The following is a 16,970-nucleotide window of genomic DNA, read 5'->3' as shown; positions in this document are numbered from 1 at the left end:
GTAAGAGAGGGTCAGGAAGTTTGAGGCGACGCGAGACTAAAAGTCCAGAGAGGAAAAGACACACAGGGTGCTCCTGGACCCAAAAGGGTACAGGACAGATCTGAGGAATGTGAAAGGTCCCAAGAGGGATCTGAGGAGGCTTTGGGACAGGATGGGATCCTGAGAGCTGGCTTTAGGGACTCTAAGTCAGGCTGGGGTTCCTAGGGTCGTCCCAGGGCGTTCAGGGCCGAGCTTGAGTCCCTAGGGGCGTCCCAGGAGGTTCTGGGTCGGACCGAGGTCCGCAGGGGCGTTCCAGGGAACTCTGGGCCAGGCTGCGGTCCCCAAGAGCGGGATCCCTTGGGGCTCTAGGCCCGGCCAGGATCCCCGAGGGGGGTCCGAGGTGCTCCAGCAGGGCCAGGGTCGAGAATGGGGGAGGGGCGCCCCCGCCCCACATAAAGGCCCCGGGAGCGGCGAGCGCGCACAAAACGGGGCAGACGGGCGCGGGACGGGGGCGGGGAGGCCGGGACAGAGAAGGGCAGGGCCCGCGGAAGTAGGGAGGGCGAGGGCCGGGAGGGCTGCGCCGGGGAGGCGCGGCCGCTCCTCACCTGATTGTCCATGGCTGGTGCCCCACCCCGCCCCCGGGCTCCGCGTCGCTCGCCGCCGCCGCCGCCGCTCAGCGCCGCCCTGCCACCCTCATTGTCCGTCAAGCACCACCGCCGCCGCCGCCGCCGCCGCCGCCGCTCCCGGCTGCCCGCCTGCCCGCCAGCCCCGCGGAACCGGAAACCACCGCCACTCCGGGTCGCGCACCGACCACGGGCCCTCGCCGCGGACTCGGGCCCGCCGCCTCGACTGACAGCTGCCTGGGCCAATTTTCCGCCGGGACGGCCGCTCCTGAGGCGGGACTTCCTGCTTGGCGGGGGCCTGCCGGACGGCGGTCGGAGGGACGAAGCCTGCAGCCAATAGGAAGCCGGGAGCGGAGGGGCGGGAGGAGGGAGGGAGGGAGGCGCGAGGCGAGCTGTGCCGAGCGAAGCTTGAGGTGTGCGCGGCACGTGGAGCGGGGCGGGGGCGGGCGTGCGTGCGTGTCTGTACGCGGTGGCCCGCAGGGGTCGCTGCCCTGTGGCAGCTACATACCCGCGCCGGAGCATCCCCGACCGCCGGGTAGGTTTCAGGTTCGATGTGTCGGGAGGGAGCCCCAAGGACACTTCTATTTCCCAGCTGTATATGATCACTGTGTGATGCAATGAGCCCTTGGAATGATCAGGAAAGTCTCGTGTTTATTCAGTTAGACAAGAGGAATAAATTCTGGTGATCTATTATTGCACAGCAAGGTAGTATAATATGTAATAATGTACTCTGTATATTTAAAAAATGCTAAAAGTGGATTTTGAATGTTCTCACCCCAAGGAAATGGTAAGTGTGTGATGTGACAAATAGGTTCATTACCTTGATTTGCTATTTCCACCATGTGTGCGTATCTCAAACCATCACATTCTACCCAATACAAAATATACAATTATTATTTGTCAATAAAGACAAAGTTTTTAAAAAGAGTCTCAGGCGGCACCTGTGGCTCAGTTAGTAGGGCGGCACCTGTGGCTCAGTTAGTAGGGCGCTGGCCCCATATACCAAGGGTGCTGGGTTCAAACCCAGCCCTGGTCAAACTGCAACAAAAAAATAGCTGGGCATTGTGGCAGGCACCTGTAGTCCCAGCTGCTTGGGAGGCTGAGGCAAGAGAATCGCCTAAACCCAGGAGTTGGAGGTTGCTCTGAGCTGTGATGCCACGGCACTACTGAGGGTGATAAAATGAGACTCTTTCTCTACAAAAAAAAAAAGTCTCATTTTGTCTATAAAATTTTAAGTAATGCTAATCCCTCCAAAAACATTTTTTTTTTTAAGAAAGTGTGTCACCCTATCAGCTAGGCTGGAGTGCAATGACAAGAACATAGCTGTAAATTCTAACCCAGAGGCTCAAAGGATCCTCCTGCCTCAAGCACTCGAATAGCTAGGACAAAAGGTATACATCACCATGACTGGCTAATTTTTTGAATGTTTGTTTTGTTTTGAGATAGAGTCTCACTTTGTCACCTCTGTAGAGTGCCTTAGCATCAAAGCTCACAGCAACCTCAAACCTTGGACTCAAGCTGTCCTCTTGCCTCAGCTTCCCAAGTAGCTGGGACTATAGGCACCTGCCACAATGCCCAGCTAGTTTTTTAGAGATGAGTTCTTGCTGTGTCTCAGGCTGGTCTCAAACTCATGAGCTCAGGCAATCTACCTGCCTGGGCCTCCCAGAGTGCAAAGATTATAGGTGAGAGCCACTGAGCCTGGCCTTTGGCTAATTTTGTTTTTAAATATTTTTGGCCTGACTATATTGCCCAGGCTGGTCTCAAACTCCTAGACGTAAGTGATCCTCCCACTTTGGCTTCCCAAAGTGCTGAAATTACAGCTGTGAGCCACCACAACTGGCCCCCCAAAACTAATTTTGATGTACCTGGGATCACAAAATTACACAGCAATTTGCAAAGTTGGAAATAGGCATACACTCATCTTTTTCAGGATCTTGTAAGCCACTGTTCCTTAAGATTAAGACTTCTGCTTGTGATTTGGGAACCCTTGAGCAGTTATTTTAAATTCTTCCTTATAAATAAAAATCAAGTTGGGCAGGTGCAGTGGCTCACACCTGTAATCCTAGCAGTCTGGGAGGCCAAGCCAGGTGGATTGCCTGAGCTCATGAGTGTGAGACCAGCCTAAGCCAGAGGGAGACTCTCTCTGATAAAGTAGCCTGGCATTGGGCGGCGCCTGTGGCTCAGTTGGTAGGGCGCTGGCCCCATATACCGAGGGTGGCGGGTTCAAACCCGGCCCCGGCCAAACAGCAACCAAAAAATAGCTGGGCGTTGTGGCGGGCGCCTGTAGTCCCAGCTACTTGGGAGGCTGAGGCAAGAGAATCACTTAAGCCCAGGAGTTGGAGGTTGCTGTGAGCTGTGTAAGGCCACTTACACACTAAGGCACTCTGCTGAGGACCATAAAGTGAGACTCTGTCTCTACAAAAAAAAAAAAAAGAGTAGCCTGGCATTGTGACAGGTCCCTATAGTCCCAGCTACTCAGGAGGCTGAGACAAGAGGATCACTTAGGCCCAAGAGTTGGCTGTGAGCTATGATGCAATGGCACTCGACCCCATGGCAACTGAGTGAGACCCTGTCTCAAAAAAAAGGGGGAGGGTTGGGGTTTGGGGGGTTGTTTTACCCTCCACTTCTCATTTAAGAGTCAGTCAAGCATTTAGGTAGTGAAATTGTTGCTTTGCACTGAAGAGTAGCACCAGAAAATGAATAACTGAGGCATAGAAGTGAGTCTAGATAAAAACTCTGAAGGTGGCTCGGCACCCATAGCATCAGCCACATACACTGAGGGTGGTGGGTTCGAACCCAGCCTGGGCCAGCTAAACAACAATAACAACTACAACAAAAAATAGCCAGGCACCTGTAGTCCCAGCTACTTGGGAGGCTGAGGCAAGAGAATCACTTAAGAGTTGGAGGTTGCTGTGAGCTGTGATGCCGTAGCACTCTACCCAGGGTGACAAAGTGAGACTCTGTCTCAAAAAAAAAAAACTCTGAAGGCTGGATTGCTGTCTTGGTAACACCACCATGAGTTATAATCTTGGGCAGGTTTTGCTGGAAAGAAAAAAAAAATGGAGATCATGCTGAGAAAATTAAGCAGCAACTCCAATGTTGGTACAACCTTAAAATTTTTTTTTTCAAATATATACAAGTTAACTAAAAAAAATTTTTTTTTAATCCTATAACTGTATAAATGGTTCTAAGTGGTCCCCAAACAGCAGCGTGAGCATCACTTTCATACTTTTTTAGACATGCAGATTCTGGTCTCATCTCTGTTTTATGGAATCAGAAAATTTGGAGGCTTGAGTACCCATCAGTTGCTCAACTAGCCCTGCAAATGGTTTTGAGGCTCATTCAACTTTCAGAACCACTGCTCCAAGTGAAGGATCAAAAATTTTCCTGAATGGCCAGGTGCAATGGCTCATGCCTAAATCTCAGCACTCTAGGAGGACAAGACAGGAAGATTGCTTGAGGTTAAAAGTTCAAGTCAAGCCTGAGCAAAGAAAGTCCCCATCTCTACTAAAAATAGAAAAATTAGCCAAGCCTGATAGCAAGTGCCTATAGTCCCAGCTGCTCAGGAGGCTGAGGCAGAAGGATGTCTTAAACCCAGGAGGATGAGGTTGCTGCGAACTAGGCTGAGGCCAAGGCACTGTAGCCTGGGAGCAACAGAGTGAGACTCTGTCAAAAAAAAAAGGTAGGAAAATAGCAATCTGTCTGAAGGAAACTTGGAGGGAAGAACCTTTAGGCCACAATTGTTGCAAAGATGAGCTTCATCCCCCACACCATTAGTCATCTGGGAATTTACCCTATTAAATAGGTACAGAACTGGTGGGGATTTTCAAAATTGAATTCCCTTGGCTTCCACTGGCTAAAGTGGAATCATTTAAGCATCAGAAAGAATACTGGGAAACCAACTCAAGTGTCCACTAACAGATGAATGTATGAATAAAATGTGGTATATCCCTACAATGGACTATCATTCAACCTTAAAAGGAAAGAAATTTCCACACATGCTACAACATAAGTGAATGATGAAGAAACCATGCTCAGTGAAGTGATCCAGTCAAAAAAAGACAAATCCTGTGTGATCTCACTCATAGGAGGTCCCTACAGCCGCCAGAGTCACAGAAACAGAAAGTAGAATGGTGGGTGCCAGGTGCTGGGAAGGAGTGGGGAGTTAGTGTTTCCCGGGGACAAAGTTTCAATTTGGGAAGATGAAAATAATCGGAGACAAATGGTGGTGATAGTTGCACAACACTGTGAATATGCTTAATGCCACTAAACTGCAGTCAAAAATGGTTAAAATGGGCCACGCATGGTAGCTCACACCTGTAATCCTAGTACTGTGGGAAGCCAAGGCAAGAGCATGGCTTGAGACCAGTCGTTCAAGACCAGCCTGGGCAACAAAATGAAACCCCTATCTCTTAAAAAAAAAAAAAAGAATAAAAATATATCCTTGCTTAAGATAACAATTGCTGTGTTCCTTCTTCCAGAAGGTAAACAGAGGGATGCTCCATTTTCTCATTAATGGTGGTCATGTCATAACCAACACCTGCTATGTATAAGCTTGAGAGGACAAATTTTGTATTCATATCATTTCATCCTCATAATACTGAGAGGTAGGTGTTATTGCTCTCATTTTACAGGTGGGGAAAATTGAAGCTCATAAGAGGTAAAGTGACTTGCCCAAAGTTGCAAGATGAGTTATGGCAGAGATAGCAACCCACCATGAGTCCAGAGCACTAGACCCTTAAGATACCCACATTTTAAGCCTTCCACGAGCCTCCCCTATGAGACAGAGCACTAGACCCTTAAGATACCCACATTCTAAGCCTTCCACGAGCCTCCCCTATGAGACAGAGCACATCCATAAATGTTTTCTGAATACTGAGGTCAGGGAAGGCATCTCTTCCTGGTGGAGAGGAAACTGAAGATAAACCCTGAGTTACAGCAAAGGGGAATTTCGATGTTTTGGAGAAGAGTATAATGTTTGAATATAGGTTTGAAGGTAAGCTTGTGTAAAACATTGTTCTGGTTTTCTACTGCTATACAGCAAACGACCTAAACTTAGTGACTTAACAATTCTCATTGCTTTTGCTCATGAATCTTCAAGTTGGGCAGAGCTCAGTGGGGACAGCTGGGGTACTCTCTGAGGCTCAGGGAATCTGCCTCTCTAATGTGGCTCGTGTATCTATGACCACCAAAGTTAGTCCTGTCTGTTGGTTCTTCTCTATATAGGCTTCTCCACAGAGTGGACTGGGCTTCCTTACAGCATGGCAGCTGAGTTTTAAGAATGAGTGTCTCAAAAGAAGCAGACTATGCATAGCCTTTTTGTGCACCTTTAACCCCTCCCTACCGTTCTCCAATCTCCCTTGATGGCAAAGAGAACCACTCTGGGCATCAGACCTTGAGGCGAGTGGCAATTTCTCTTATAGGCCTTTCCAACTCTAAGTGGACATTCAAATCTCCATATGAGTCCCCCTCCCCACAGGAGTTTTTAGAAATATCAGTACCCAGGCCAGGTGTGGTGGTTCGGCCTGTAATCTTAGCACTTTGGGAGGATCACTTGAGCCCAGAAGTTCAAAGCTGCATTGAGCTATGATGACACCAGTGTACTCCAGCCTGGGTGACAGAGTGAGCCCCTGTCTCAAAAAGAAAAAAAAATACCAGTTCCCAGGCCCCACCTTAAAGGATTCGGGTTTTATTATTCTAGAATGGGAAAAAGACATCCACCCCCGCCCCCCCCCCACACACCTTTTTTTAAAGCCCAACTGTGGATTCTAGTAAGTAGCCTGGTTTAAGAATCAACTGAACTACAGTTAATAACACTTTGTGTTGCTACTGTATCTAAGTGTATGGCTACTTTTGCTCAGACAAGTTATTTATTGAAGTGATATAATGTTTCTTCTTTAAATACATCAATGTAAACAAAATAGATTTAAAGAAAAGCATAAAGCAAATGATAATTTGAGGATTTGCCAGAATGCATGACTGGCGATATTAAATCAATATAGCATCTATTGAACATGTTATCCCAATATTACAAACAATGAAACTGAGACACAGGTGGGATATAAATCAACATTCTGGGCATTTTTGTTGTTGTTGTTTTGTTTTGTTTTTCTTGAGATAGAGTCTCACTATGTCGCCCTGGGTAGAGAGCTGTGGTGTCACAGCTCACAGCAACCTCAAACTCTTGGGCTTAAGCAATTCTCTTGCCTCAGTCTCCCAAGTAAATGAGGCTACAGGCGTCCGCCACAACGCCTGGCTATTTTTTATTTACAGTTGTCATTGTTGTTTTAGCTGGTCCAGGTTGGGTTTGAACCCTCCAGCCGCGGTGTATGTGGCCAGCGACCTACCCACTGAGCTACAGGCACCGCCCATTCTGGGCATTTGGGATCTGATTTCCGGTCTGTAACTAAACTACCTCTACGAAAAGTCTCTACCGCCCTCTACTGGATCAGTTTGTTTGCACCCGGAGAAGACCTTTTTTTTTTTTTTTTTTTGGTAAACAGTCTCACTTTATCGCCCTTGGTAGAGTGCCCTGGCGTCACACAGCTCTCAGGAACCTCCAACTCCTGTGCTTAGGTGATTCTCTTGCCTTACCACAGGCGCCCGCCACAACGCCGGGCTATTTTTGTTGTTGTTGCAGTTTGGCCGGGGCCAGGTTTGAACCCACCACCCTTGGTATATGGGGTCGATGCCTTACCGACTGAGCCACAAGTACCACCAAGACCTTTTTTTTAATGTGTTAAATTTTGTTTTTTTGTTTTTTTTTTTTTTTTTTAGTAAATTCATTTTTTTATTATTCTGTCAGGTTAATTTGAGGGTAGGAAGAATTAGGTTACAATGTAATTGTTACTTAGAGTCCCTCTTATAATTGTGTCTCATCCCCAAGAGGTATGCCATACACCTTAACATTGTGCCCATTAAGTGAGAGCACACCCATCCCCTCCTGCCTCTTCTTTCCCCATCCCCCACCTTGAATTGATTTGAGTTTTTCTCTTATGTGAGGTAAATTTTGGTTTTAAAAAATAGATTTAGAGGATACAATCGCATGAATGTATTGGGTAGTGATGAAGTGGTGGCTTTTAGTGTAACCATCACCTGAATAATGTACATTGTACCCGAGGGGAAACCTTCACATTAGTAGTCCCCTACAGTTCACCTGGTAGATGGTCTAGCCTGCTGCCAGCCACAAGGGTACTCACGGCAATGGTAGACATCACCCGGCTAGAGCGGAGCAGAGCGCAGGGACCAACCTACCCCAGGTTAACTCCAACTTGGAGAAGGCCGTGAACGTCATACTGGGCATTTGACTCTTACAGGGATCCATGAATGGTTTGAGAACAGACCCAAAATATGTAAAAACAAGGCATTTCCACTAGATGTTTACCATTTTCCCTCTCTTAGCCTCGTTCCCTCTTTTTTTTCTGGTAACGGTCCCTGATTTGAGGGCTCCCCCCAACCCCGGGCCAATGTAAGGTGCCTCTGGAAAAATTTTGAATGGCAGATGCCTCCTGGGACAGTGCCAATTTGTGACAAAGTTCAAGGTTTGAGGGAAGACCTCAGTCCTCACTTCCCTTTCTTCCTTTCAGTCAACATAGTGGGGGATGGCAAACCTCTAATCACAGGCTTCCCTGGCCCAGATGACTTGACTGGGTCTGGCCAATCAAAGGGCAATCAGAGGGCAATCCCTCTGGCTACTGGGATTGGTTTAAAGATGGAGGTAGGCCCATGACCTAACCTCATCCAGTAATTGACTCTGGGAGCTTTTCAGTTTTTATTTTCTTTTTCTTTTTCTTTTTTTCCTTTCTTTTCTTTTTTTTTTTTTGACAGGTTCTCACTCTGTTGCTGCCCCAAGCTAGAGTGCCATGCGTCACAGCTCACAGCAACCTCAAACTCTTGGGTTCGAACGTTCCTCTTGCCTCAGTCTCCTGCGTAGCTGGTACTACAGGAACCCACCATAACACCCGGCTATTTTTAGAGACAGAGTCTCACTTTGGCTCAGGCTGGTCTTGAACTTCTGAGCTCAAACAATCCATCCAGCTTAGCCTTGCAGAGTGCTGGGATTGCAGGCATGAGACACCATGTCTGGCCTCTATTTTTTAATTGAAGTAAAATTCATTTCACATAAGATTAACCATTACCCACATTAAAGAGTACAATTCAGTGGCATCTAGAATATTCACCACATTGTGTAACCATCACCTCTAACTCATTTCAAGGTGGTTTCATTATCCCAGGAAGAAGCCAAGTCCCCATTAAGAGTCTTTTCCCTCTCCTCCTCCCCCCAGCCTCTGGCTACACTGAATTTTTTTTTTTTTAGAGACAGAGTCTCACTTTCTCAACCTCGTTAGAGTGCTGTGGCGTTACAGCTCACAGAAACCTCCAGCTCTTGGGCTTAGGTGATTCTCTTGCCTCAGCCTCCCAAGTAGCTGAGGGGCTTAAGCACTTTGGGAGGATCACTTGAGCCCAGGACTACAGGCACCCGCCACAACACCCGGCTATTTTTTGTTGTTGTTGCAGTTGCCATTGTTGCTTAGCAGGCCCAGGCCAGGTTCAAACCCACCAGCCTCAGTGTATGTGGCTGGCACCCTAACCACTGAGCTACGAGTGCTGAGCCTGGCTACCCTGAATTCACTTCTTGTCTCTGTGCCTCTGCCTGTTCTGGACATTTCATAGAAACAGAGTCACACTGTGGCTGTGTCTGGCTTCTCTCACTGAGCACAATGTCCTCAAAGTCCATCCATGTTGCAACCTGTGTCAGAGCCTCCTTCCTTTTTGTCACTGAATAATATGCCATTTGTTGCTACACCACATTCTGTTGATCCATTCATCAACAGATGGATAGAACTTACAGTTAACTACCAAATTGTTTTCCTTAGTTACACCATTTTACATCCCCTCTAGCAATGTATGAAGGTTATGATTACTTTGCATTCTCTGCAACACCTATTTTCCATTAGGGGAAGGGGTTTTTTGTTTGCTTTGTTTTTCTTGCTTATGGCAACCTAGGGGCTGTGAAGTCGTCTCTTATTGCAGTTTTGATTTTCATTTCCATAATGACTAATGACATTGAGGGCCTTTTCATGTTGCGCATGGAGCTTTTAAGTTTATTTTTCAGCTTAGAGCATACAAGCCTAGCATTGCTGGTGGCCCCTTCCCATCCATGAGGCGGACCAGAAGGACTGAGAGAGCCTGGCACTGGCAACATCATCTGAAGCCTGGATATAGCCACATCTGCAACCTGAGCCTTACCTTCAAAAGAATATGTGGGTTTTGGTTCATGAATTCTTTTGTTTTATGGATGATTTGTTTGTTTGTTTTTGGAGATTAGGGTCTTGCTCTATTGCCCAGGCTGGAGTGAAAGGCACAATCACAGCTCATTGCAGCCTTGAACTTCTCAGTTCAAGCTATCCTCCTGCCTCAGCCTCCTTAGTAGCTGGAACTATAGGTGTGCACTACCATACACGGATAACTTTTTTAGATTTTTAGAGACAGGGTCTCACTCTTGCTCAGCCTAGTCTCAAACTCTGACATCAAGTGATCCTCCCACCTTGCCCTCCCAAAGTGCTTGGACTACAGGCATGAACCAGAGCACTGGCCTGGAGGTGATTATTTTGTCCTTTGTCACCAAGAATCCTCCCTGCTGAGTACTAGGACCTGCCAAGGTCACGCAGATAGTTAGAATTACAGACTGGACAAGCACCAGGCGTCCTGCTTACCTGCTGCATCCATGCCCCAAGACAAGGCTACGAGGATGGACCAGTAAGGGTCAGGGGACAGATGCTAGGGACAGATTGTGCCCTGTGTTTACAGACAGAGAGTGCTTTTTTAGATGTAGCTGCAAAAGCCAGAAAAGGAGGGAAAGAAGTCTAGAGGCAGATGCTTCTGTATACAACTCCCATTCTCTCCCAGAAGATCGTGAATTGAGGTTCTTAACTTTTGGGGCATCAAACACCCCTCAGGGAATCGCTTGGAAGCATAGCTCTTCTCCCCTAAAATATACCAAGACACCTAACATTTTGCAGATAATTTCTCAAGTTTGGAGAAACTACCCCTTCTTCCTCCATTACAATTTATTCTGGGGCCACAGGTGAAGAACTTCTGATCTGTAGAACAAGAAAGTCAGAAGAACCCAGAAGCTGGGGAATGGGATTTGGGTTTACTTGTACTGCTGACTCACTGTGGTACAAAGAGCTTTCGGGGAAGGACAGATCTAGGTTTGAATCCAGGCTGCGTGGTCATGGGCAAGTCACTTGCCCCCCGAGCCACATCAATAAAACGAGAATATTCTTAATCTATCTGAAATTATACACTCCAGGGGCCTACATGATAATATGCTCAGACACCCATCTTTTGCAGACAATGTCAAGTGATCCATGGACATTAAAACTAATCTGGGCTCCCCAGGTGGAGAACATCTTACTATGCCTTCCCTATCACTGACTAAGGTCTGGCCATAGTTCTTTTTGTCACTCCAGTTTGAAAGCTTATTCCCATCTCAAGGGTTTCACACCTCCCATTCTGCCCAGAATGGTCTTGCCTAGCTGCTGGTATGGCTGATTTTCCTCATCATTGAGGGCTCGTCTGAAAAGTGCACTGTCCCTCACCAAATACCCATTCTTTAGAACACCACCACCTTTTATCTTTTCTTAATAGTATTCATCAGTGTCTAGAAGTGCTCTGTTCATGTATCATTTCATTCATTTGATACCTGTCTCCTTCACCTGGGCAGGGACTTTGCACGTTTTTGTTGTCTTTGTATCTACAAAGTCTGAAATACAGTAGAAACTCAATATATACCTTTATTGAAGGGATGGATGGATGTGTGGGTAAAAATAGATGAATGTGAAGGATGACTGAATGATTGGGATGATTAAATGAACAGACAAATGAATGGCTAAGTGTAGAAGAATGGATGCGTGGATAATAAATGGATAGATAGTTCAATGGATGGATGGATACATTAATGAATGAATATGTGGATAAAAAGATAGGCAAAAGGTGAAATAAAGAATCGATGGATAAATTAGTGGATGAGAAAATTAAAGGATAGGTGGATAAATGATTCAATGGAGAGTTCAATAGATGGATAAAAAATGGATGGATGGGTAGATGCGTAAATTAATCAGTGGATGAATTAAAATATGGATGGATGGATAAATTATTCAGTGGATAATTAAAGGATGGACAGGTGGACTCTATGCTAAGCACCTGAGATACATTAGCTTGTTTTATCCACACAGAGGGAATCCCATGAAGGAAGAAATATTATTTCTATTTTGCAGAAAAGATGCTTGAGCTTTGGAGGCAGGCAAAACCAATTCCCCAAGATTACACAACTAGGAAATGGTGGAGCAAGGATTCAAACTTACATCTGCCTGTCTCCAAGCCCTGTGCTCTTAACCATCATAAAAACCATCCTTTCCCCACCTCCCCCCAACTGCTTCAAGACCCTATGCTGACCACCCTCACGCCTCCTAGATGTCCATCCTTTCCCCACCAACCCCTAGTGCTTCGAGACCCTGTGCTGATCACCCTCACTCCCCCTACATGTCCATCCTTTCCCCACCCCACCCCACTGCTTTGAGACCCTGTGCTGACCACCCTCATGCCCCCTAGATGTCCATCCTTTCCCCACCCCACCCCCCACTGCTTTGAGAAGCTGTGCTGACCACCCTCATGCCCCCTAGATGTCCTCATGACTCCAAAGCATCCAATTGCCCAGACTGGGCCTGCCTCTCTTTTCTTCAGCTATAAAACTGAAGACCCCACAAATCCATGGGAACATAACAGGGTCTGTGAGTGTATGTGTAGAATGAGGTGGCTGGATGTCATGTTTGTTCTCTGGAATGCCCCCTAAGTACCAAGACATTGCTATGGCTGAAGACACATCCAGGGAGTCTGCTAGTGACCAACAATATTTATCAGATGCTCAGGAGACAAGCTCCAGCCTGGTGAGTACACATCACCCAGTCATCCTAGCAGCTGGTAATCTGGCTCCATCAGCTTGTGTGACAATGGTCATGGGGAAGCTGTGGACATAGAGGAGGAAATAAAAGAAGACAGGGGCAGGTCATGGAGGGGAGATGTGTGAGGCAGCCCTCCAGGATCATCAGAGATGTCACGACATCCACCCCCTGACTTAAGACAGGAGAGCAGGGAAGGAAGAATGGAGGTAGAGCCACATTCTCCAGTCCTAGTCCAGGTGTTCTTCCCTCAAGACACAGGCAGTCGGACAGTCAGCAGTTCTTGTTGCCATTCTGGACTTCTACGTACGGCAGCCCCACGAGCCAAGTGTCCCGGGGCCAGTAGCGAACTTTGAGGGTTTCGCCCGGCATCTCATAGCTGGCGTCCAACAGGGCCAAGGTGACCATGCCATAAGGGAAGGTGATGCTGATGAGCACATGCCTGTGGGCACAGGAAGGGTAGTAAGGGCGCAGGTGTCTCCAGCCTCATCCTGCTCCTTACTTCTCAGGGACCCTGATCATCCAAAGAGATCTTCTGGGTCTGGCCCTGGACTGAAACCTTCTCCCCTACTGCCAAGTCCCAGTATCTGGGTCTCCCCTCTCTGCCCCCCACCCCCACGCCCCAGGCTCCTGCCCTGAGGCTCCCAGGCAGGTGCTCACCAGATGCTGTGAAGGTAGAAGAAGTGGATCTGCTGCCAGAAACTGCAGAGCAGACGGTCACTGATCCAGCTGGCCAGGGCGATGGCCCACAGAACCACAGAGACCTCGATCAGATGCCGAAGCTCCTTATTTTTGGTCCTGGAGAGGGAGGAATGTGACCCAGAGCCTGACTCAGAGAGCAACACCCGCGGGGCTGATAGGAAACTCCCCCTTCTGAGATATGGAGAACACTTAAAGATCTAAAAATAGATCTGCCATTCAATCCTGTAATCCCCCTACTGGGCATATACCCAGAAGACCAAAAATCACACCATAACAAAGATATCTGTATCAGAATATTTATTGCAGCCCTATTCATAATTGCTAAGTCATGGAAAAAGCCCATGTGCCCATCAATCCACGAATGGATCAATAAATTGTGGTATATGTACACCATGGAATATTATGCAGCCTTAAAGAAAGATGGAGACTTTACCTCTTTCATGTTTACATGGATGGAGCTGGAACACATTCTTCTTAGTAAAGTGTCTCAAGAATGGAAGAAAAAGTACCCAATGTACTCACGCTTATTATGAAACTAATGTAGGACCTTCACATGAAAGCTATATCCCAGTTATAACCTAAGAATAGGGAGAAAGGGGAAAGGGAGGGGAGGGAGGGGGGAGGGAGGGGGAAGGAGGGGGATTAATGGGATTACACCTGCGGTGCATCTTACAAGGGTATATGTGAATCCTAGTAAATGTGGAATGTAAAGGTCTTAGCAAAATAACTAAGAAAATGCTACAAAAGCTATGTTAACTAATGTGATGAAAATGTGTCAAACGATATATGAACCAAGTGTATGGTGCCCCATGATCATACTAATGTACACAGCTAAGGTTTAATAAAAAAAAAAGGAAACTCCCCCTTCTGAGTTGAGGCTTGGAGGCTGGGAGAAAGGAAGGAGCACTCAGCAATGGGGGGGCTGATCCCTGATTAGAGCTGACACTTGCTAAGCATTTACAGGATGCCAGGTGTGAACTTTTAAAAGTCCGTAAGGTTGGCAGGTTCGGGTGCAGTCTGCAATGATCTGTGCACAGGAGGCGCTGAGTTCACCACTATGTGACTTACCGTGAATCCAAACTGCACTTGTACCCCACGAATATGTACAAAGAAGAAAACAGGGTAAAAATAAAATACAAAAAGCAAAATAAAAAAATACAAAGCAAAAAATATTATTTATATGAAGGTGAACAACAGCAACAAAAATAGGCCATAATCCCAGCACTCTGGGAGGCCAAGATGGGAAAGTTGCTTGAGCTCAGGAGTTGGAGACCAGCCTGACCAAAAGCAAGACCCCATCCCTACAAAAAATAGAAAAAATTAGCCGGGCACTGTGTTGGGCAACTGTAATCTCAGCTACTCAGGAGGCTGAGGTAAGAGGATCGGTTGAGCCCTAGAGTTTAAGGTTTCAATGATGCCACTGCACTCTAGCCAGGTGACAGATCAAGACCCTGTCTCAAAAATAATTAACTAACTAACTAAATATCATTCAGATATTAATTCTCTCCTCACAACAATCTTGGAGATGAAGCACTGACAGTGACCCTACGCCCTGCCCCAATACCATGGTTACACAGCTAGTAAGTTGGCAGAGCCAGGATCTAAACCAAGTTTGTCTGATTGCATGATCTTTATTCTTTTTTTTTTAAACAGAGCCTCAAGCTGTCACCCTGGGTAGAGTGCTTATGGCATCACAGGTCACAGTAACCTCCAACTCCTGGGCTCAAGCGATTCTCCTGCCTGAGCCTCCCAAGTAGCTGGGACTATAGGCACCCGCCACAATGCCCGGCTATTTTTTTGGTTGTAGCCGTCATTATTGTTTGGTGGGCCCGGGCTGGATTCGAACCCTCCAGCTCAGGTGTATGTGGCTGGCGCTTTAGTTGCTTGAGCCACAGGTGCCGAGCCATGATCTTTATTCTTAACCAGCAAATATTTTTCTGCTTATATGTTTAGGGGTATAGATGTGTGTGCCCCTGTGAATCAGGCTTGAAAATTTATGTCTGTGTCTATGAGATGTGTATGTCTCTGTGTGAATGTGTGAGCCAGGGGCAATGTTCTCTGGACACAAAATGTTGGGACAACTCAGATCAGAATCTGCGTTTCCCCTTACAACAGAGCTAACCTTGGTGTCCCTTGGGAAGAAGCCATATCTGAGATGAATGGTACAGCAACTTCTTTATGGTTAAAAGCACAGGCTCTGCCCATAGTCTAAAATGGAACTGTTTAAACATCAAAATGCATAATGAACAAAAAACCAGTAAGATCTGAATTAAGTCTGTAGTCTAGTTGACAATACTGTACCAATATCAATGTCCTCTTTTTTTTTTTTGAGACAGAGTCTCACTTTCTTACCTCCAATCGAGTGCTATGGTATCATAACTCACAGCAACTTCAAACCCTTGAGATCAAGTGATGTTCTTTCCTCAGCCTCCCAAGTAGCTGGGACTACAGGCACACCACAATGCCTGGCTATTTTTTAGAGACGGTGTCTTGCACTTGCTCAGGCTGGTCTAAAACTCACGAGCTCAAGCAATCCACCCAGCTCAGTCTCCCAGAATGCTGGGATCACAGCCATGAGCCACCATGCCTGGCCAATGCCCTCCTTTTGAAGTTGTGGCAGGTTTACATAAGATGTTACCTTTGGAGGAAGCTGAGAGAAGGATGCATGGGACTCTGCTATTTTTGCAACTTGCCATGAATCTATTATTATTTCAACATGAAAAGTTTGTAAAACAGAATAATGACTGTAATAAATTGAAATACTTTGGAGCTATAAAAATCCATGAGTTCATAATGATACCTTTTTATTTTTATTTAAATATGGAATGCTTCGTGAATTTGTGTGTCATCCTTGTGCAGGGGGCATGCTAATCTTCTCCGTATCATTCCAATTTTAGTGTATGTTCTGCCAAAGCGAGTACAATGAGACTTTTTTTTTTTTTTGAAGTTTTTGGCTGGGGCTGGGTTTGAACCCACCACCTCCAGCATATGGGGCTGGCTCCCTACTCCTTTGAGCCACAGGCACTGCCCCACAATGAGACTTTTTTAAAATCTGCTTTGTTGGGTGGCGCCTGTGAGTAGGGCGCCAGCCCTGTATACCAAGGGTGGCAGGTTCAAACCTGGCCCCGGCCAAACTGCAACAACAACAACAACAAAAATAGCTGAGTGTAGACAGGTGCCTGTAGTCCCAGCTACTCGGGAGTCTGAGGCAAGAGAATCACCTAAGCCCATGAGTTGGAGGTTGCTGTGAGCTGTGACGCCACAGCACTCTACCAAGGGTGACAAAGTGAGACACTGTCTCTAAAATAAATAAAAAAATAAATAAAATAAAATAAAATCTGCTCTGTTGGTCCCTACCAGAGATGGCTAAGGCACCAACTCAGTACTCTGGAAATTGGTAAATAAAGAGAAAGAATCAATCCTCTATCGTGTCTTTCTTGTTTAACTATATTTCAATGTGGATATTCTGTCCTTCTTGATGGAAGAGCTCCAGAAGGAATAATAGAATCTGCAAATCACCCTTTTGCAACCCATGATAAGAAAATGGATTGAGGCAGTATCTATGGCTGCTGAAACCATTAGGTGAAAGGTTGACAGAAAACTTTATAGGAAGGAACCTGGTGACACCATGGAAACCAACTAGTCCACTTCAACAACACTCCACGTGGAACAATCACTCTACCAGGTTCTTCTGGGATGGAAC

General features: G+C 46.5%; 2 protein-coding genes and 1 non-coding gene across 4 annotated transcripts in view; all 3 read right to left on the bottom strand.

Annotated features, from left to right (window-relative positions):
• MLLT1 (MLLT1 super elongation complex subunit) overlaps nt 1–688 on the bottom strand; it is a 90,026-nt gene extending 89,338 nt beyond the window's left edge. For both annotated transcript variants that reach the window (XM_053584494.1, XM_053584495.1), the window contains exon 1: nt 585–688. In XM_053584494.1, coding sequence (XP_053440469.1) covers nt 585–596 — 12 coding nt within the window. In that variant the 5' untranslated portion in view covers nt 597–688. The remainder of the gene's footprint in view (nt 1–584) is intronic.
• An 11,840-nt stretch (nt 689–12,528) lies between these two features.
• Nucleotides 12,529–16,970, bottom strand: part of ACER1 (alkaline ceramidase 1) — a 29,428-nt gene continuing 24,986 nt past the window's right edge. Inside the window, exons 5-6 of the mRNA XM_053585186.1 lie at nt 13,226–13,363; nt 12,529–13,007 (exon numbers count right to left, since the gene is read on the bottom strand). Of these exons, the coding sequence (XP_053441161.1) occupies nt 12,839–13,007; nt 13,226–13,363 (307 nt within the window). The 3' untranslated portion in view covers nt 12,529–12,838. The remainder of the gene's footprint in view (nt 13,008–13,225; nt 13,364–16,970) is intronic.
• Nucleotides 16,082–16,188, bottom strand: LOC128582729 (U6 spliceosomal RNA). Its single transcript, XR_008379175.1, has one exon. It is a non-coding gene; the product is annotated as a U6 spliceosomal RNA (small nuclear RNA).

Source organism: Nycticebus coucang, chromosome 3, assembly GCF_027406575.1.
Source record: "Nycticebus coucang isolate mNycCou1 chromosome 3, mNycCou1.pri, whole genome shotgun sequence".
NCBI classification, from domain to species: Eukaryota; Metazoa; Chordata; class Mammalia; order Primates; family Lorisidae; genus Nycticebus; species Nycticebus coucang.
This window is presented reverse-complemented; position numbering and strand designations above follow the sequence as displayed.